At 59.1% G+C, this 18,622-nt stretch overlaps 4 protein-coding genes across 8 annotated transcripts in view; 2 read left to right on the top strand and 2 right to left on the bottom strand.

Moving 5' to 3' along the window:
* The first annotated feature begins 2,116 nt into the window (after positions 1-2,116).
* On the top strand, positions 2,117-4,191 carry B9D2 (B9 domain containing 2). Of its 2 annotated transcripts, none has more exons than XM_001364606.4 (4): positions 2,117-2,268; positions 2,805-3,003; positions 3,447-3,572; positions 3,827-4,191. In XM_001364606.4, exons 2-4 carry the CDS (start codon positions 2,916-2,918, stop codon positions 4,138-4,140), a joined length of 528 nt encoding a protein of 175 aa, XP_001364643.1. In that variant the 5' UTR covers positions 2,117-2,268; positions 2,805-2,915; the 3' UTR covers positions 4,141-4,191. The 2 variants fall into 2 exon arrangements, with proteins under 2 accessions (XP_001364643.1, XP_056652207.1); XM_056796229.1 differs by having other exon boundaries at positions 2,125-2,259.
* A 651-nt stretch (positions 4,192-4,842) lies between these two features.
* Positions 4,843-7,866, top strand: TGFB1 (transforming growth factor beta 1). The gene is made up of 7 exons (XM_007491983.2): positions 4,843-5,803; positions 6,478-6,626; positions 6,709-6,826; positions 6,910-6,987; positions 7,066-7,210; positions 7,291-7,444; positions 7,532-7,866. The coding sequence occupies exons 1-7, from the start codon at positions 5,461-5,463 to the stop codon at positions 7,688-7,690; spliced, it is 1,146 nt and encodes a 381-aa protein (XP_007492045.2). The 5' UTR covers positions 4,843-5,460; the 3' UTR covers positions 7,691-7,866.
* Positions 7,867-10,039: 2,173 nt separating this feature from the next.
* On the bottom strand, positions 10,040-13,022 carry CCDC97 (coiled-coil domain containing 97). 2 transcript variants are annotated; one of them, XM_007491945.3, is made up of 5 exons: positions 12,723-13,022; positions 11,526-12,020; positions 10,857-11,123; positions 10,636-10,765; positions 10,040-10,422 (listed from the first exon to the last, which is right to left on the bottom strand). In XM_007491945.3, exons 1-5 carry the CDS (start codon positions 12,754-12,756, stop codon positions 10,302-10,304), a joined length of 1,047 nt encoding a protein of 348 aa, XP_007492007.1. In that variant the 5' UTR covers positions 12,757-13,022; the 3' UTR covers positions 10,040-10,301. The 2 variants fall into 2 exon arrangements, with proteins under 2 accessions (XP_007492007.1, XP_007492008.1); XM_007491946.3 differs by having other exon boundaries at positions 11,526-12,017; positions 12,723-13,001.
* A 4,642-nt stretch (positions 13,023-17,664) lies between these two features.
* Positions 17,665-18,622, bottom strand: part of HNRNPUL1 (heterogeneous nuclear ribonucleoprotein U like 1) — a 32,113-nt gene continuing 31,155 nt past the window's right edge. For all 3 annotated transcript variants that reach the window (XM_007491943.3, XM_007491944.3, XM_056796226.1), the window contains one exon: positions 17,665-18,572. In XM_007491943.3, coding sequence (XP_007492005.1) covers positions 18,462-18,572 — 111 coding nt within the window. In that variant the 3' untranslated portion in view covers positions 17,665-18,461. The remainder of the gene's footprint in view (positions 18,573-18,622) is intronic.

Genomic DNA, 18,622 nt, shown 5'->3' with positions numbered 1-18,622 from the left:
CAAATTTGAACCCAGGACCGCCTATCTCCAGGCTTGGCTCTTGAGCCACTGGGCTGCCCCACTGACATCTTTTTGAATGACTTACTCTATGTCTTTTTAACTGTCTTCCCCATTGTTAATTTTTTCTTTGACAGGTACCATTTTCTTCTTTCTTTGCTGGACTCTGGGGCCTCTTGGTATCTAAGTAAAGCATTGAGATCTTTCAAAATGTCCTTTCATGGTGTGACATTAGAAGACCTCCCAGCATTGTAGGGGGAAGATAACAACTATAGACTGAAACAAGCTGCTTCAGACAGATTTGTCATGTCTGTCTTTCTATCTGTCCAACCATCCATCCATCTGTCTATCTATATCACCACTCCCTGTATCTATAGCTAGATTTATCCTACATCTATCCATATATATTTATCCATCCATCTTATTTGTGTCCTCTCCCAGCAGAATGTAACATTCTTGAAGGAAGTGACCAGTTAGACATCTATGAGCCTGCTTTCCCATATTTCATTTTTGTCTTCTGGATGCCAGTGCCTTGCATAATGCCTACCACACAGCAGACACTTGTAGTGAATGCACACTAACTGATTTTCCTGTTTATTTATTGTTTTCTCTGGTATCTCTAGTGTGTTCCCAGCCAAATGTGGGCTCTCTGTCTTGAGGTCAGGGATTGCTTTATTTCTGTCTTTGTAACTCCAGTGTTGACACTGGATAAGTCAACAAGCATTTAGTATTCCAAGTGGTTCATAGTAGGCACTTAAATTCTAAGATGGATTGGATTTCTGGGTCTGAGGCAGGAGGATGGCTACATTGACTAGATTGGACTTCTGGGTCTGAGGCAGGAGGATGGCTACATTGACTAGATTGGACTTCTGGGTCTGAGGCAGGAGGATGGCTACATTGACTAGATTGGACTTCTGGGTCTGAGGCAGGAGGATGGCTACATTGACTAGATTGGACTTCTGGGTCTGAGGCAGGAGGATGGCTACATTGACTAGATTGGACTTCTGGGTCTGAGGCAGGAGGATGGCTACATTGACTAGATTGGACTTCTGGGTCTGAGGCAGGAGGATGGCTACATTGACTAGATTGGACTTCTGGGTCTGAGGCAGGAGGATGGCTACATTGACTAGATTGGACTTCTGGGTCTGAGGCAGGAGGATGGCTACATTGACTAGATTGGACTTCTGGGTCTGAGGCAGGAGGATGGCTACATTGACTAGATTGGACTTCTGGGTCTGAGGCAGGAGGATGGCTACATTGACTAGATTGGATTTCTGGGTCTGAGGCAGGAGGATGGCTACATTGACTAGATTGGACTTCTGGGTCTGAGGCAGGAGGATGGCTACATTGACTAGATTGGATTTCTGGGTCTGAGGCAGGAGGATGGCTACATTGACTAGATTGGACTTCTGGGTCTGAGGCAGGAGGATGGCTACATTGACTAGATTGGACTTCTGGGTCTGAGGCAGGAGGATGGCTACATTGACTAGATTGGATTTCTGGGTCTGAGGCAGGAGGATGGCTACATTGACTAGATTGGACTTCTGGGTCTGAGGCAGGAGGATGGCTACATTGACTAGATTGGACTTCTGGGTCTGAGGCAGGAGGATGACTACACTGGAAGAAGTGGTTTTACTAGAAGTCGGAGATTCGGGTTTTCTTCTTTATTTGGAGTAAGAAATGGGGGTGGGAAGCGAGCCACACATTCAACATGGCCGCAAGATAAGCCCACTACCTGTCACACACAACATGGCACCCGAAAGCTATATTTCCTCACCCCACCCCTGCCTCTGCTGAAACGTTTCATGAAAAGGCGGGAAGAAGAGGGAAGAGAAACCGGTCTTTAGGTGGGCGAAAGGGCTCTAGGAAAGAAGACATTAGGCCGAAAGGCAAGGACCAATAGGCGGCGTGCTGGGCGGGTACGTACGAAACGACCGGGATGGGAAAGGGAGAGCCTTAATTATCGCCCTGCCCACTTCTGTCTCTGAGACTCAATCAGTGGCGTGCAGGGCGTGCGCCAGGGGAAGGCGGGAGAAAGCTTCTGCTCCGCCCTATTGCCTCTCCCAGGACAAATCAGGGCCGAGCACTAGGAGAAGGCGGGAGATAGCTACTGCTCCGCCCCATTTCCTCTCCGAAGACCAATCAGCAGCGTGAGAGAGGGCACGCATGCTGGGGAGGAAAGACCGAACCTCGGTTACCGCAGCAACAGTCGGAACAGGCCCTTGAAGCGGTCTAGCCTGCCTACGGTCCCGAAGTCTTCAGGTTTCTCGGGTGAATTATGGGCAGGGGAAATGGAAGTCAGGCGCCAAGAGACGAGGGGAACCTGTCCTAGTAGAGTTGTGCGGGTTCCTGCTGGAGACCTGGGGCTCGGAGCCTTTTGCTCCGTTCCACGGCTACCGCGCATGTCAACTTGAAAGCAGGGGCGGGGCTTGGATAGGAGCCTTCTAAGGGGGCGGGCCTATAAGGATGGGCGGAGCCATCGAGCTTGAAGGTAATAACCCGAATGTAACAGTATGTGTTTGTATATATGTATTTATATACGCACATACACACACATCTAATGCTTTAAGGGTTGCAGAGTGCTTTATAGATATCTCGTTTGAGCCTCATAACCACCCTACAAGGTCTGTGCTATGGTTATCCCCATTTTACAGTGGAGGAAACCAAGGCGGGCAGATTTTAAGCGGCTTCTCCAGCGTTACCCAGCTAGCAAGTATCTGAGATTGGATTAGAACTCAGGTCTTCCCAACTCCAGTGCTTTACGCACTGCGCTACTTTGCTGAAATCATGATGTGCTCATTTTGCAGATGAGAAAACCAAGGCCCAGAGACATGTCCAAGGTCCAACGGCAGTTTGGTTGGTGCTGAGCTCCGAGGGCTTCCTTCTTGGGGTTTCTGGCCTCCCCCCTCTAGGAGGCCATGGCTGAGGTCCACGTAATTGGGCAGATCATTGGGGCGAAGGGTTTTTCTGAAAGCAGCCTCTTCTGTAAGTGGGGTATCCATACAGGTACGTGTGTGGGCCAGCCCCATGTCATCTGCGAGGAGCCCTGGGTTCCCAGCAGGCAACTTGGCCCTCCTTGTGTGTACAGCTGGAGAGAACAGAGACGGGAGAAGAGTGCTGAGCTCCCCCTTCTTGGGACAGGCCTTGCCCACCTAAGGAGTGGTTGGGGGGTGGGGAAACCCCTCAGCTCCAAGGAGGCCCCCTCCTCCTGCATGGGACCCCAACCGTGACTCACCTTCTTTTTGACTCGATTAGAGATCGCAGCCCAGAAGCTCCTTTTACAGCAGAAGAAACGGAGGCCCGATGAGGCTCCTCCCACTCTAGTGAGTGGCCCGACAGCAGCTTGACCCCAGGCTTCCTGCTGTATTGTCCAGGGTTCCCCCAAGCCCCTTAGAGCCCCTTCCTTCAGTCCCCGCCCGCCTCAGCGATCCTCCTTCCCCCACTGGCAGGGGGGGCGTGGAAGCTGCTGTCCGGTATCCGGGAGGGCCAGACGCAAGTGGACACCCCTCAACTGGGCGACATGGCCTACTGGGCTCATCCAATTGACCTGCATTTTGCCACCAAAGGCCTCCAGGGTAAGGGCAGAGCCCAGGGTTGGGAGGAGGGGAGCAGGGAAGAGAAGCACCCAGAAATAGGCCGAGCCCCCCAGCTCCGATGGGAGAGCGGCCTGGGCCCTGAGAGGGAGGGAGGGAAGGGGCAGCGGCGGGCTGTCCAGGCATTTAGCTTGGGGGGGAGTAGCGGTGGTGGGAGAAGGCCCTTGGGAGGAGGGGAGCCAGGAGGCCAGGCTCGGACCGGGCTGAGGCCCCGCTCTCCCTCTCCCTCTGCCCAGGCTGGCCTCGCCTTCACCTGCAAGTGTGGTCTCAGGACAGCTTTGGGCGCTGCCAGCTGGCCGGCTACGGCTTTTGCCACGTCCCCAGCAGCCCCGGGACCCACAGCATCGAGTGTGTGACCTGGCGCCCCTTGGGTGGCTGGCGGGAGCAGCTGGCGAGGGCCTTCGTGGGTGGCGGGCCGCAGCTGCTGCACAGCGACGTGGTGTACAGCGGGGCGGACCGGTACCGGCTCCACACGGCCTCGGCCGGCACCGTGTACATGGAGCTCAACCTGATCCTGAGAAACTTTGGCCGCTACGGGGTGGAGTGCTGAGCCAGGCCGGCCAGGCCGGAGCTAAGGAAATACAGAAATGGGTGTCTTCTCCGTGTAGAGTCCTGAGTGCCCGCGTCTCCGCCCCCCGCGCGCGAGGAGGCCGAACCTCCCGCCCCAGCATCTCCCTCCACCTCCCCAGGAGCCCCGTACTCCGGGCTGGGGTCGTCCAGGGCAATGAGCCTGGCTCCCGGCCCTCAGGGACTTCCCAGTCTAGAGGGGTGAGAGCAGCCGCCCTGCTTCCCAGCCTGCCCCGGGGTGTGCGTCTGCCTGAACTTGGGGGGCCGTGGGCGCGCCATTGCGGGGGGGGGGGGGGTGAGTTCTCGGCGGCCCCTCCCCGTGGCGGCCCGGGCCAAGGAAGACGCCAGGGCTGGGGGTGGAGGGAGCCCCTAGGCCGGCCCGCTATTCCCACCCCGCCTCCATTGCCGGCGTGGGGGTGGGGAGTGAGGATGCCGGGGTCCCGGGGGCGGGGCGCCATCCCCCGGTCTCCGGTCGGCTGCTGGTGGTGGGGGAGCGGAGGTTCCCTCCCTCTCTCCCTCCCTCCTCTTCTTCCCCCCGCCTTTCCTCCTCGGCCCCCGCGCGCGCTTCCTGGGTGGGGCCGCAGCTGCTTCAAAAAGCTCCGAAGCCCGGACCCGGCTGCCCGTCCGGACCCACCGCCCGCCCCCTGCCCTTGCCCTCCGCCGCCCCCGAGTCCGAGCTGCGCCCCCGTGGGTGCCCCCCGCCTCGTTTCGCTCCGAGCCGCCGCCGCAGCCTAGCAGCCCCGCCCCGGCCCGGCCCATGCGGGGCCCCTGGGGCCGGCCGGGACCCCCCCGGCTCTAGCGGGGTCCGGGCCGCCGGCCCCAGCGGGAGGAAGGAGGAAGGACGAGGAGGAGCCGGGGGCCCAGGAGCCGCTGTCTCCAGAGCAGCCGCAGGAGCCGCCGCCGCCGCCGGGAGGAGGGGAGGGGGGAAGGAGGAGGAGGAGGAGGAGGAGGAGGGACGGGACTTGTTGCCCAGAAGTTGAGACTTTCTCACCGGCCGAGCCGGAGCGCGCCCTGCCTGCCCCCGGAGCCAGGGCCACCGCGCCCTGGGCACTCCGGACCCCGCCGCTCTCCCCGAGTCCCGGAAACCCCGCGCATCCCCCCGGCTCGTTGTTCTTTTCTAGCCCCCCCCCCCCCCCCAGCGGTCGCACCTCGGGCGCCCTCTTTCCTCAGTTTCCCCTTCGAGCTCCGACAGCCGCCCGGAAGAGCCTTAGCTTTCTCCTGCTGGGGATCCCGAGTCCTACGGGGCTTAGACCCTCTTCTCTTCCCCGAGGCCGGGGCCGCCGCCGCGTGTGCCGCCTCCCACATGCCGCCCTCGGGGCTGCGGGCGGCGGCTGCCCTGGTGCCGCTGCTGGCCGTCCTCCTGGCTCCGCCGCGGCCGGCTGCAGCCATGTCCACCTGCAAGACCTTGGACATGGAGCTGGTGAAACGGCGGCGCATCGAGGCCATCCGCGGGCAGATCTTGTCCAAGCTGCGGCTGGACAGTCCGCCCGCCCAAAGCGAAGTGCCGCCGGGTCCGCTGCCCGACGCCGTACTCGCCCTCTACAACAGCACCCGGGACCGCGTGGTGCCCGAGTCGGTGCCCGAGGCCGAGACCGACTACTACGCCAAGGAGGTCACCCGCGTCCTCATGCTGCCCCAGAATCCGGGTGAGCCCTCGGGGAAGGGTACGGCACCTGCGGAAGGGCCGCTCGCCGCCGGGGGAGGAGGGGGAGCCCCGGCCAGACCCACGAGGGCGGCCACACGCCGTGGGCGGGGCATCCTTCTGCCGGCCGGGAAACCCCGGAGGCCGGCCCCCGTCCCTCCCTCTTGCCCGGGGCCGGAGCGGCCCGCCCCTCTCCAGGACCCAGGCCCGGGGGGCCTCCCGCCCAGCCCATCTCCCTAGTGAAGGGCTCCTGGTCCTTCTCTTGGTCTCTTCAGGCTCCTCTATCCATGCCACTCTTAGTACCTGGGGGACCCTGCGCCAGTCCTTGCCGGCTCCAGCCTCGCCTGGCCTCTTGTCTCCTCCCTTCCCCATCCAGGCTGTGCCCTTTGCTCTCTACCACCCCCCCCCTCCATCGCCCTGGATTGGGACTTGTGGCCGTCCTCTACCTGGCCAATCACTTCTTGTTTCGAGCTCCCTGGTCCCTGCTCGGTCCTCCAGCCCCCAATGGATGCTCCTGTGGGCCCTCGGCCTCTAGCCACCCAGGGACTGAGTCTGTGGTTTGGGGACTGGCTGCCGCAGAAAGATTGGTTGGGTGGGGGAAGCGGGTGCCCACCCCGGCTCCCGGCCTCCATCGCCATCTTCCCCCGGGCCTCATGCTCCCTCCCTGTGTGCCCTCAGACGTGGAGAAGAGCCCCCACAGCCTCTACTTCCACTTCAACACCAGCCAGCTGCAGGAAGCGGTCCCTAACCCAGCTCTGCTTTCCAGAGCCGAGCTGCGGCTCATGAAGACCAAGTCGGCCGAGGAGCAGCATGTGGAGCTCTATCAGGTGAGCAGGGCACGGGCTGGCCACGGGGCCCACGAGCAGTCGGGGTGCTTGGCCTCACTGACCTCCCTCCTCCCTCCCCAAGAAACACGGCAACGGCTCCTGGCGCTACCTGACGAGCCAGCGAGTGCGGGCGAGCCAGAGCATGGAGTGGCTGTCCTTTGATGTCACCAATGTGGTGCACGAGTGGTTGAGCAGCAAAGGTGAGGCTGGGAAAGTGAGGGGGGGTTTGGGGGACCCAGAGAATGCCGGGATGCGCCTCACCTCTCTCCTCCTGGGACCCCAGAAAAGACGGAGACCTTCCGCCTGAGCGCGCACTGCTCCTGTGACCAGAAGGACACCCAGCTGCACATGGATGTGAGCGGTGAGTCCTGACCCGGGCGGCCGGGCTCAGCCTGTGCCGGCGGCTTTGGGCTTACTCCTGCCCTTCTCCCTGGATCAGGTCTGAACAACCTGCGGGGCGACATGGGCGTGATTCACAACCAAAACCGGCCCTTCCTGCTGCTGATGGCCACCCCGCTGGACCGCGCGCAGAACTTGCACAGCTCCAGGCGCCGAAGGGCCCTGGACACCGACTACTGCTTCAGGTAAGACTGGCGCATCTCCCGCCCCGCCCCGCCCCGCCCGCCGCCTTTGCAGCCCCTAGCTCACAGCCCGCTTCCCGCAGCTCCACGGAGAAGAACTGCTGTGTCCGGCAGCTCTACATCGACTTCCGCAAGGACCTGGGCTGGAAGTGGATCCACGAGCCCAAGGGCTACCATGCCAACTTCTGCCTGGGGCCCTGTCCCTACATTTGGAGCCTGGACAACCAGTACAGCAAGGTGAGCCCGGGTCAGGGGGAGGCAGGAGGGAGGGGGGCCCGCAGGGAGGGAGGACCAGGTCCATGGCTGTGGGCTCCCTCCTTCCAGGTCCTGGCTCTCTACAACCAGCACAACCCCGGGGCCTCGGTGAACCCGTGCTGTGTGCCCCAGGCCCTGGAGCCCTTGCCCATCGTCTACTATGTGGGCCGGAAGCCCAAGGTGGAGCAGCTCTCCAACATGATCGTCCGCTCCTGCAAGTGCAGCTGAGACCCCCGCCCCATTCCCGGGGATCCCCCGGCAGGCCCGGCCCCCTCCCTTTCCCCCTCCCCCCAGCTGGCCCCTTATGGGAGGGGAAGGGGGACCTGGCCTGGGGGGGTCGTGTGGTATTTAAAGGCCACCCGGACCCCAACCTCCCTGGGGCCCGATTAAAGGTGGAGAGAGAACCGGGGGTCTGTGCGTTATTGGAGGGGCTCGGGAGCCGCCCCTTGCCTCTCTGCCACCTCTCCTGTCTTTGTCTCTCTCTCGGGGTCCTCCACTAAGGGCGACTGCTGCGTCGAGCCGGGGCCAGGCTGGGGCAGGCAGGGTCTGCCCAGGCCCAAGTACTGCGCGTCTGCGCCTCCTCCCCCAGCTATTTCTGGGGGAGCCGCGGTGGGGAACTGTCAGGACTTGTTGGGCCAGGGGCGAGTGTGGGGGTTGGGCCGGCGGCGGCGGCGGTGGCCGCCACGCAGACTCAGACCCGTGAAGACCCTCGTGCCCCAGCAGGGATCACCGGGCGACCTCAAAGGAGAGCCGGGCAGACCCCAGAACGCGGAGCTCGAGCTCATTTGTGTCCACATACCCCGAGGGGAATGCCTCTGCCTTCCTCGCGGGCCAGGGATGCCCAGTGAGCTGGCAAGGGGAGGGGGCTGGGCCTCCGGGGTGCCCGCCCTGCCCAGCAGAGCCGAGAAACTGTGTAGCTAAGCACCTTCCCCTTTCTGGAGAGGTGGTGGGTGGGGGGAAGCCCCACCCCTTGGTGTGCCACCCTGGCATCTCCAGAGCCCCTCCCCCTCCCCGTTTCGCACCCAGGGCCCTGCCCCATCCCTGGCTCGTGCCTGCTGGGGGCCCCGGCTGGGTGGCCGGGCCGAGTCGGGGCACGTCCGCCCCATGCCCGAAGCTGCTCTCAGCTGGGCGCGTGGGGGATGGGGGAGAGGAGGGCCGCGGAGGTGGTTGCTCCCCCAAAGGCCCGGGTCCCTCCCCTGAGGCTGGGGCCGGAGGGAAGTGAAGGGGGGCATGGCTGGGTTCCGCCGCGGCTTCCTGTCCGGCCCCCACAGGGGCAGGAAACTGAGGGCGGTAGGGACCCTTCCTGTCTCTCCGCCCGTGTCACCCCCCCCTCCTCTGAGACCGGGTGTGAGCTCGGAGGGGGTCCGACGGCCCAGCCGACAGCCGAGTGGGTGGATTTGCGTCGTGGAGCTGGGTGTTTTCCCTCTCGCTGATGTTTTGTGTTGTCTGTGGCTTGGGGTGTGCGTTCGTGTGCCCACCCCTCCCCCTCCCCTTCCCCGGGGCCTCTCTGCCTGCCACGGTGGCAGGCGGGCGCCCGCGGGCAGGGGCTGCGGTGGGCGTTGGCACGGGGCCCAGCCCGCTATATAAATATCCCCGGGCCGTGTTTACACGGTACACAGCCTGGGGAGGGGGGCCGCCCCAGACACTCGCCTTCTCCCTGACTCCTCTCTCCCCAGCCCCGCGCTGGGATGCCTGGGTCCCTGAGGGGGCGGCAGGGGGCAGCCCGGAACACAAATATTTTCTCTGACTCTCGGGTCGTGGGCGAGACAGGGCCTGGCCCGGGACGCAGACTCAGACTCCCCTGAGCCCCCACAGGGAGAGGCAGACAGACTGACCAGCCCAACGACCCCTCAGGCCCCAGTGGGGGGACACCAGTCATCCCTTGACCTGGATTTACCCAGACGGTCCTGGAGGGGAGGGAGAGGCAGCCCATGGGTCCCCCTCAGACCCTCCACCGACATTTTCTGGCTGGCGGCCGAGGGGCCAGGCTTTTCCCAGCTGCGTCCTGGGGGCCTCAGTTTCCCTCTTTGGTCTCCGAAGCCCCTATAGCCTTTCTTCCCTCCGGACTTCGCTGGCTCAGGGGACTTCCGCTGAGCCCGGCTTTGTGTCCGTTTTGGCAGGTTCTTCCGGGAGCGGGGGGGCAGGGCTCTACCTTCCGTGGGATCTCACCCCATTGCCCCTGCCCCGTTCCCCGGGGCAGGCAGAAGGGTAGGGGTGCGGCACGTCTCCCCAGCCCTTACTCACCCCATTTCCCCCTTGTGACTCAGCAGGAAAGCCCCACTGGGAAGGGAGAAAGGGAGGGTGAGGCGGCTTGGTGGTCTCCTTCCCCAGGGCTTGGTGTGTGCGGGGGATCCAAGCCTTCTTTTCCTTTGGGGGAAGGGGAGCCAGGGGCCTGGGAAGGCAGGACGCCTGGGTTCCCACACAAGCGGCTGAGTCACCAGGGTCATCTGGCTCCCATTAGGCAGGGCCAGCCCTCTGTGCCCCCCACCCAGGCAGGCCCCGGGCTGGCCCCGAAGGGGGCGGGAAGGCCTTGGTGGGGGAGGGGAGGGGGAGGCGAAGGATGACTCAGGGCCATGATAACAGGCTGCAAGTATTTGGGGAGTGTAAACAGGCCCGGAGGAAGTGAAGGAAGGGAAAGTTGTGGCTGTGGTTGGGGACTGGGGGGAGCCGGGGGCCACCTCTTTTCTGTTCTGGCCAGAGGCAGGCAGATTCTCTCCAGAGTTCCGGGCCAGGCAGGGAAGAGGAGGAACAAAGAGAGGGAGCCGCGGAGCCGCTGAGCAGCTTTCATAGAGGGTCACAGACTCCAGCCGAGCTACGGGGGTGGGGGTGGGGAGGGCGGCTATTCCTGCTCTGGCTCCGTGCTCAGCACCTCCCCGGGCTCTTCCTCATCGAAATAGCGCTCTTCCTCATCCCGATTCACAATGTCCAAGTTGTCGAACTCTGGGTTGTCGTCCACCTTACTGCGGCAGAGGGAGGGAGGGAAGGCCATCAGGGCTTGCCAGCACCCAGCCTGGTTCCTCAGTCTGGCCTGGGCCAAGGGAGCCAGCGAGGGCAGTGCTTCCAGGCCTCCCTCAGGAGGTCTTCCATCCCGCTCCACCTTTCTAGGCGTCGGCAGTGAAAGGGGGGCTGCACTTTGGTTAAGTGGGGGGCAGGGATGGGGGAGACGGACCCACCTGTAATCAAAGTCTCCATCTTTGCCATCCAAGAAGCGCTGGTGCATTCTGCTGGTGAACTCCTCTCTCAGGATGACCTTTTCCTCGGAGTCGGGGACCCAGGCCTCCTCCTCTTGCCCCGGCCCTGAATCTGTTGGACAGACCATTCAGGTGGCGGCTGAGGGGGCTGCCCTGGCGAGCCTTCAGCAGCCTCCCCTAAACCTGCTCAGCCCCTCTCTCACTTTCCTCCTCGCAGTCGTCCTCTTCCTCCTCTTCCTCCTCCTCCAAGCAGGCCTCCTCCTCCTCCTGCTGCTGCAGCAGCCTTCGCTGCAGTATCCCCTCCTGGTAGGACTGGAGGAGCAGGTCGGCCAGGGGGCAGCCATCAGGGGCCAGGCTCTCAGAGCAGCGGGTGGCAGCCAGCTCTTCCTCACTCAGGTACTGTCCAATGTACTGCTCATAGAGCAGAGGGTCCCGCGCCCGCATCTGCTCGTCGCTGAAGTACTCCCCACCTGGGGGAAGACGACAGGCCAGGTGTATGGCCCATCCTCCCAAAGGCAAAGGGTGCCTTCCCTCTCCCTGCAGTCCCGCTCCTGGCCCCCCCCTGCTCCCTGCCTCTTCCCCACAATCCCCTGCCTTCCTGGGAGGGGGGCAGAAAGAGGCCCAGCTGTGTTTTAGTGACCCTCTTCACCACCTGGGAGTACAGCTCTGTAGGGGAGTGACTGGGAGGGGTGTTTGTGGGCACACTGTGTGCTAGAGAGGCCCGGGCTGTGTGTGTGTGTGTTTGCCCTGGTCCTGTGCCCGTGGCTGTCCCAGCCTGCATGCTGTCCCTAGTCTTTGCACTCTGTGCCCATCTCTGCCCGGGTGCTTGCCCCCATCACTGAGCCAGGGTGTGTGCCTGTGCCCTGGCCTACCCCTGATGAGCTCCTGGAGGGCAGCATAGCGCCGGTTCCTGAGCCGGGTGCGGGAGGCCCTGTCCCGGCCGCTGCTGCCCCGCAACACCTCTGCGCAATAGAAGTCGGCCCGGTAGTCCCCGCGCAGGTGCTGGAAACAGGCCAGGTGCTCCTCGCGGAGGCTGCTCCGGAAGCGCTCCAGGAAGACCAGGGGCTTGTCCCGGTAGAGGCGGCCCAGGATGGCCACCTTCTCCCTCTCAGTGAAGTCGGGCTCATCCTTCTGCTGGCTTTGCACGGGGACGTGGCTGCTGCCAGCCACAGCGCGCAGCATGGCCCGGACACCAGGGTCCTCCCGATCGCCTTCCTCGTCCTGCCCGTCCTCCTCGGGCTGGGCAGGGGCCCGGCTCTGGGGGGCCTTGGGGGCCTGTGGCTCGCTTGGCTCCCCCCAGTGCAGGGCGCCCCCTGCCAGCCCCGAGCCTGGCTTTGAGATGATTGAAGCTGAGGCTGCTGAGGCTGCTGCAGGGGAAGAAGTGTGACCACGCCCACTGGGCGGAGCCGCCCCGTCCCTCCCGTCCCCTATCTAGGCATCGCCTGCTCTCAGGCTGCTTCCGCTCCATAGGCCTGGGCGTTACGGGCCCGAGTCCCTCGTTTTTTCGGGCAGGAGCCCAGCGGCTGGGACTTGAATTGATTTCCACAAAATCAATACCTTCAAAGGAAAGCTGGGATTCGAAACCAGCTCCTTAAACTAAATCCGTCCCCTCTCTTCCTTGCTCCGCTCTTCGCGGGGGCTCACGGAGCCCAGGCTCAGTGGAGAAGGGTACGGACCAAGCCAGGTACCCGGAAAGAGGGGAGGCCATGTGCGCAGGCAACCCTAGAACTGGGCCGGAGCCGAGACAGGTGTGCCCATATGCGCAGGCGCCTGCGCGGGTCCCGGGCTTTCCGTGTGCGCAGGCGCAAGACCAGAGCCCAGGCAGGAATGCTCGTATGCGCAGGCGCCGCCAGTGCGGGGTTGGGGGAAGGGGTCCGGTTGTCCCCGGACAAAGCGCTAAAGAGAGCGGGGGCAGGGAGCCTCCCCGAGGACAGCTTCTGCCCCACGTAGCTTCTGAATAAACGCTTGCGGACAGGGCGGGGAGGGCTCCGGGGTGGGAGAGATGCTATTTCCAGGGAAGCCGCAGGGCCTTGGTACCCCATCCCCTGCACCGCCCGTCCGGTTCTCACCTGTTCGGGCTCCCTGAACCGCTTCCGTCTCCATCCTGAGTCCGCTCGGGCGAGATCCGGGTTCTCGGAGCCCACTTCCGGCGCTCCCGAGTGTGGCGCTCAAACCGTCCCTACCTCGATCTGCGCTCTTTGGCCCGCGGTTCCGGCTCGCGCAAAACCCGCCAAGGCTGTATACCTCCGAAGGGGCCCCAAGTGAGTGTAAAAGGGAGAAAAACTCGGTCTTCTACTGAAAGGAGGATTTAAGGGATCCGTACGAGTCGAGCCTTCCGAGATGCTAAAGATGCTGCCCACTGAGGCCGCTAGGTGGCGCACTTTCAGACTGACCATTGAGTCACTACCTACACTGCCTCAGTTTCCTTACCTGTAAAATAAGGATCCAAATAGTACCAACCTCTCAAGGTTGTTGTGAGCATCAAACGAGACATCTGTAAAACACTTCTACCAAGTGCAGAAGCACTATGCAAATGTAAGACTGTTATTGTTATTGCTAGCAAGGATAAAGGAAGCAGGGGTATTGTTGACTTCAGAAAAGCCCTAGTGGCCCCTTTTTGAAAGGAACAGAGCCTTTGTTAAGGGAAATCATGAATTAAGTGTGGGCAGGAAAGCCGGAGCCAGCCTTTGCCAAGCTGAGAAACTTGCTTTTTAGCACAAGCTATTGATGACTTTTGACCCAAGGAGAGATGTGGTCAGGCCAGTAGAAAGATGGCTTAGCAGCTGTGGAGGATGAACCACACAGGAGAGAGCCTGGAGGAAAACCAGGCAGGCACGGATCAGAGGTGATAAAGTCGTGACCTAGGCCAGTAGTCTTGTTGTTGTGGAGGTAGGATTGACCAGGCTTGGTAAGGGGAAACAGAAGAATGAGAGGAAAAGGAGGGGGTTGGAAATATGGGTAGGATGTTATTGGTTTCCTCTTTTTTCATCATCATGATTTTGAGATGCCCAAGACAAGTGTTCAGCAGACAGTTGGAGAGAGAGATCAGGTCTGGATATTAGCTGCATAGGGATGCTAGGTTAAAAAAAAAGAACTTTTAAATTGACTTTTTAAAAAAATGCCTAGATTCCCTCTGGTATCCCACCTCATCCTCATTTCTCAGTAATAGAATTTTTTAAAAAAGGAAAAAAGTGAAGTCAATACATTAAAAAACTAACATCATGGGGGTAGCTGAGTAGATTGAGAGCCAGGCTTAGAGACAGGAGGTCCTGGGTTCAAATCTAGCCTCAGACACTTCCCAGCTGTGTGACCCTGGGCAAGTCACTTAACCCCCATGGCCTAGCCCATACCACTCTTCTGCCTTGGAGCCAATACACAGTATTGACTCCAAGATGGAAGGTAAGGGTTATAAAAAAACAAAACCAAAAACCCCCTAACATCATATATAGTGTTCCACACTCATGGACTTCCCCTCCTCACTCAACCTCTGCAAAGGAGTGAGCAGAGATGTGATCTATTAAAGATGATCATTACCCATGAGATCTGAGGGTGCCTTCAAAAAAGGAGAGTTGTTTATCTGGATCAACGGAGAGGTATGGAGCGCTTAATAGTGCCCCGTACATAGTAGGCACTCTGGAAATACTAGCTACAATTATGGTCCAGGGACATGAATGATGATCTAGCAATGAAGGCGAAGGGCTGGTCACACATCTGTAGGAGAATGTGGAGAGGCATCACAAAAGAAAAGAAGTCGAGAGTGTCCAGGAGGCAGGCAGAGTCAATTGCCAACATTTGAAGCAATTAAGACTTCTTTGAACATTTGTTAAAAGCATAACTGTGGAGATACAAAGACAAGCAAGGTGTGGACTGAGAAGGGCCACCAGATTTAGAAATGATGAAATCAATATAAAGTTGGGGAGGCTTCAGAGCAGTAACGGGGGCAGAAGCCGGATTGCTGGGAGTTAAGAAGTGAAGGAGTGTATAAGGCTTTGCCTAATAAGAATTTAGCTGTGGAAGAGAAATAGAGGGGATAACTAGAAGGGATGATAGGGTCAGGTGGGGGCTTTTTTCTTTCTTTTTTTTTAAGAATGGGGAAGACTTGAGAAGGTGTTACCAGTCAGGGAAGAAGTCCTATTATAAGGAGACTGAAAATTAGCAGGGGTGATTGATGAGGCAGGAAAACTACTAGGATAGGAGAGGGAGGCATCAAGGGTTGGCTCTGACAGAGCCAGACCACCTCTTTACCAGGGCCTGGGGTAGTTTTGAGGTGAAAAGAGGACAGAGGGTCTCTTCTCTCAATAAAGTAGAAGGCAGGAAACCCCTTAAGGAGGGAAGAATATGGAAGAGTGGAGTTCTATGACATCAGGGAAGAATGGAATTACCGTGTAGCAATGAGAGCCTAATTGAGATAAAGGAGAGCCGACCCATTATAGAGCTCTTACTAAGGTTCACCGTAGTCCTGCCTGTCTTTTGGTAAAAGCATCTTCTCTGCCCCAGCTACAAAAGGAGAGGCACTGGACTACATGACTTCTAGGGCCCCTTTCAGCTCTGAAGCCTAAGAAAGAGTCCATGAACCCCTCACTTTGAGTTGGGTAGACTTGATGACCTGCCCCAATACAACAGGCAAGGAAGGGCCAGTTCTTATCATCCAGTTACAGAATCCTTGGGAAGCTTTGGGGGAAAAGCATCCTCTCTGGAGTCAGATGATCTCAGCTAAAATCCCATCACCGACAGTGAATTGGTTACCCTGGGTAAGCCTTGGTGTTCCTGGGCCTCGGTTTCCTCACCTTGCCCCAAGGTGCCTTATAGCTTAGACTCTAGTAGACTATGAGGCAGTGAGTAAACAGCCAGTCAAAAAGCTGGCAACCTGAAGGTGCAATGAGAGATCTAGTGTTTAGAGGAAAGTTATGCTTCCTTTGGCCTTTGGGCTCCTCAGTCCCCATTTGGAGCAATGCACTCCCCAGCCAATTTTGTGCCTAAAGCAGGAAGAAATTCATCTCTGTGGACTGGTGTGCTTGGAATAGAGGGTACTTCTGGGTGGCACAGTGGATGGCATGCTCAGCCTGGAGTCAGGAAGACTTCGAGGGCAAATCTGGCCTGTTTCCTCACCTGTAAAATGAACTGGAGAAGGAAATGGCAAACAGTCCAGTATCTGCCACAAAAAGCCCAGATGGGGTCACAGAGAATAAGGTACAATTGAACCACTGACCTTCCTGGCTTTGGCACTGACACCATAGCCCCGGCTCTGGGCACTAACTACATCTCACTGATGCCACTGACAAGCATGAGGACATGTGGGGGGCCTGCTGCATCACCCTCTGGGGAAGGGGGGGGCCAAGAGCATTCTTCAGAGAACGAGGCTGGGCGACCACCCTTCACACATTTGAGTGGGATGAGCAGGGCCAGGAGGCATCCGTGTACACATGCTGCCTGCAGGGATCCTCACGCAGTCCAATGGCCACCACTTAACTGGCAGCCCCAGGGGCGATTCTGACCTGCCTCCCCTCCACCCTTCACTCGCTTGGTGAATCTTAGCTTTTCAGCTGAGCCAATTCTTAGTGGAGGCCCTTCTGCCCTCCTCAGGACACTATTCCCCAAACAGCTCAATTCCCATCATTTTTATACTAATTCAGCAGATGAGCACATGGGCAGTTGTAGAGGCAGCCAAGCCAATGACAGCTCCAATAGCTCATCAGTTTCCAGCACTGGGAAGCTGCAGGAGGGGGATGGAGAGGGGGCCTCTGTCTTCCCCGGTGAGGGCACTGGCAGGGTGGGAGAAGTGTGGCCACCCATTTCTCTGAAGATCCAATTCCTTAGTCCCCACCTCTTCTCATTCCCACGGCCAGGACTGTTTGCATGGGCTGCTTTCCCCCTCTGCAAAGGGTGGCAACAAAGCATTGCTGACCTAAAGGCACCAGAGGAACATGACTGAATTTGGCTCTCCCCATCTCCATCCTGGCTGGGATGTGCAGAGGAGGAGAAACTAGCAGGAGGCGCTACAGGCCAGGAACCAGGAAAAGGCCCAGATAGCCCTTGTCCTCCCCCCAGTGATCCTGACCTCCACCCAACTTGTCCCCCCCCCAACCCTGCCATGTCTGTCATGGGCGCTACCAGCCTTCCAGGACCCTGCAGCATCTGCAGCCTGGGAGATGTCCCCAGCTCTTTGAATCTCCAGTCACTGGGCTGTCAGGTTTTGTCCGTCCTCTACTCTCTCCACCCTAGGCCTGGCCCTCATCGCCTTGCACCTGGATGACCAACCGCACCTCTCAAGTGGATTATGATTGGCTCCCCCAATTTCCTTTCCCCTTCCCTCCACCCAAAAGCCAGTGGCTCGCTCCCCTCAGCCAGCCCTGTCTGGCCACCTCACACGAGGCCTGTTTCCCTGGCAGAAGTCGGTTCTGGCTCCTCGGTCCCTGCGGCTGTTGCCAAAGGAGCCCACCAGGAGGCTTTAATTCACAGGGTGTAGGGCTGCAGAAGGCACCTGCTACTGGGACCCTGGGCTGTCACTTTGCCTGAACCGTTTCCTCACTGGAAGAGCAGGGTCAATTCCTCCCAGGGGCCATTTCACTGGGCTCCGGGGTTTTTGGGTCTCACTACTCCCAGCTTGTCCTCTCCTTCCCTTGCTCACCGGCTCCTACTCCACCCTCAGCCCCCCTAAACCTGCTCCTTTGAGGGTCTCCCCTTCAAAGCCTCTTGGAGATCCTTTCTGCCAGGGAATGCTGCATTTGTACCAGACTACTGGACTTGGCCTAGGGCAAGACGCGGAACCTCCCTGGGTCTGGTTCTGTCCTGTCTATGGGAGGTTAGTCTTCCTCACAGGGTTAGCCACACAGTGAGGCCTTGTATGTCTCGGCTGATCTGGGGCACAGGTGAGACGACACTCCAAGGGAAAAATGGGTTGGGGGAACCATGCTGTTTCCTGAGGCCTGATGGGACCCTGGGCTGAGCCCTCTTCCCTAAACTTTGTTCAGTGCTCCCTCCCTCCCCAAGAGACCACCAGCACGCCTAGAATAAAAGTTTTAAAGTTCAATAGTCACTCTCTCCAAATACAAAAAGCAGTTACAATTCAACTCAACACAGAAGCGTGTGTGCAAAGTTACGGGAACTTAGACATTGTATAAAAAGTTAGGTTAAAGATGATTTTGTGGTTTCATTTCCCCAGTGGATGCGTGCTCTTCCTCAGTCACCTGAACTCAGCAAAGAAATTGTTACCTTGATGAAATATTAACAGCCGTCCCACAGTAAAAACTGACATAAATTCTAAAAATTAAAAAACAGAGCATAATTACCATAAAACATCTGGCTTGCCTCCTCCTCCCTCCTTTTTTTTTTGTTTTTGTTTTTCTGTAAAGTATTAGACAATAAAACATCTTCAGAAGGGATTGGTTTCAAGAAGGCCTGGAAAGCTGAGGGGGGAGGAGGAGAAATGGAGGGCGGCAATTCTGGCCACCAGGGTCTCCTCGACCCCTTTAGCTACTGAACATTTTCCACTGGAGGAGCCTGAGGCCTCAGAGTCCTCGGAGTGGGGAAGGAGCAGGCCAGCACAGGGTAGGTGCTTGTAAGTTAAAAAGAAAAGAAAAGAAAAAAAAAGCCAAGGGGTTTCTTTCTCTTTTTTGCTGCATTTTGGAACGTTGGAAAAAGAATGGGAGAGCACAGAGGCACCACGCGCCTTCTCAACGGGAGGATGGGCAGGAAAGGCAGAAACTGAGGACGGACGGACAGACGGACGGACGCAGAGTAGGGAAAGCGGCAGCCGCCCTTCGCCAGCCCAGGCTGGAGGGCGTGGTCTCTGCCCGGGGCAGCCCCAGCTACTGCGTACTCGAGCCCCCCTGTGTGTTCCCCGAATAGCTCCCGTAGTCATAGTTGCCGTAGTAGGGCGGCCACTGGCCCTGGTAGTATTGGTTCCATTGCTGGGCGTACTGGAGAGGGGTGGGGGATGGGGAAGGAAAGAGAAAACACAGGCATAAGC

The sequence above is a fragment of the Monodelphis domestica genome, chromosome 4 (assembly GCF_027887165.1).
Source record: "Monodelphis domestica isolate mMonDom1 chromosome 4, mMonDom1.pri, whole genome shotgun sequence".
NCBI lineage: Eukaryota > Metazoa > Chordata > Mammalia > Didelphimorphia > Didelphidae > Monodelphis > Monodelphis domestica.
The sequence above is the reverse complement of the archived record's forward strand: the minus strand, read 5'-3'. Positions and strand labels throughout refer to the sequence as shown.

What these genes read in the sequence shown, in the direction of transcription:
- TGFB1 (XM_007491983.2), top strand. Translation starts at nt 5,461, where the DNA reads ATGCCGCCCTCGGGGCTGCGGGCGGCGGCTGCCCTGGTGCCGCTGCTG. An exon ending in CATGCTGCCCCAGAATCCGG is followed by an intron (nt 5,804 to 6,477) that starts GTGAGCCCTCGG and finishes GTGTGCCCTCAG; the next exon opens with ACGTGGAGAAGAGCCCCCAC. An exon ending in AGCATGTGGAGCTCTATCAG is followed by an intron (nt 6,627 to 6,708) that starts GTGAGCAGGGCA and finishes TCCCTCCCCAAG; the next exon opens with AAACACGGCAACGGCTCCTG.
- B9D2 (XM_001364606.4), top strand. Translation starts at nt 2,916, where the DNA reads ATGGCTGAGGTCCACGTAATTGGGCAGATCATTGGGGCGAAGGGTTTT. An exon ending in TAAGTGGGGTATCCATACAG is followed by an intron (nt 3,004 to 3,446) that starts GTACGTGTGTGG and finishes CCCCACTGGCAG; the next exon opens with GGGGGGCGTGGAAGCTGCTG. An exon ending in TGCCACCAAAGGCCTCCAGG is followed by an intron (nt 3,573 to 3,826) that starts GTAAGGGCAGAG and finishes CCCTCTGCCCAG; the next exon opens with GCTGGCCTCGCCTTCACCTG.
- CCDC97 (XM_007491945.3), bottom strand. Translation starts at nt 12,756, where the DNA reads ATGGAGACGGAAGCGGTTCAGGGAGCCCGAACAG. An exon ending in GGACGACTGCGAGGAGGAAA is followed by an intron (nt 10,766 to 10,856) that starts GTGAGAGAGGGG and finishes TCTGTCCAACAG; the next exon opens with ATTCAGGGCCGGGGCAAGAG. An exon ending in GATGGAGACTTTGATTACAG is followed by an intron (nt 10,423 to 10,635) that starts GTGGGTCCGTCT and finishes CCTCTGCCGCAG; the next exon opens with TAAGGTGGACGACAACCCAG.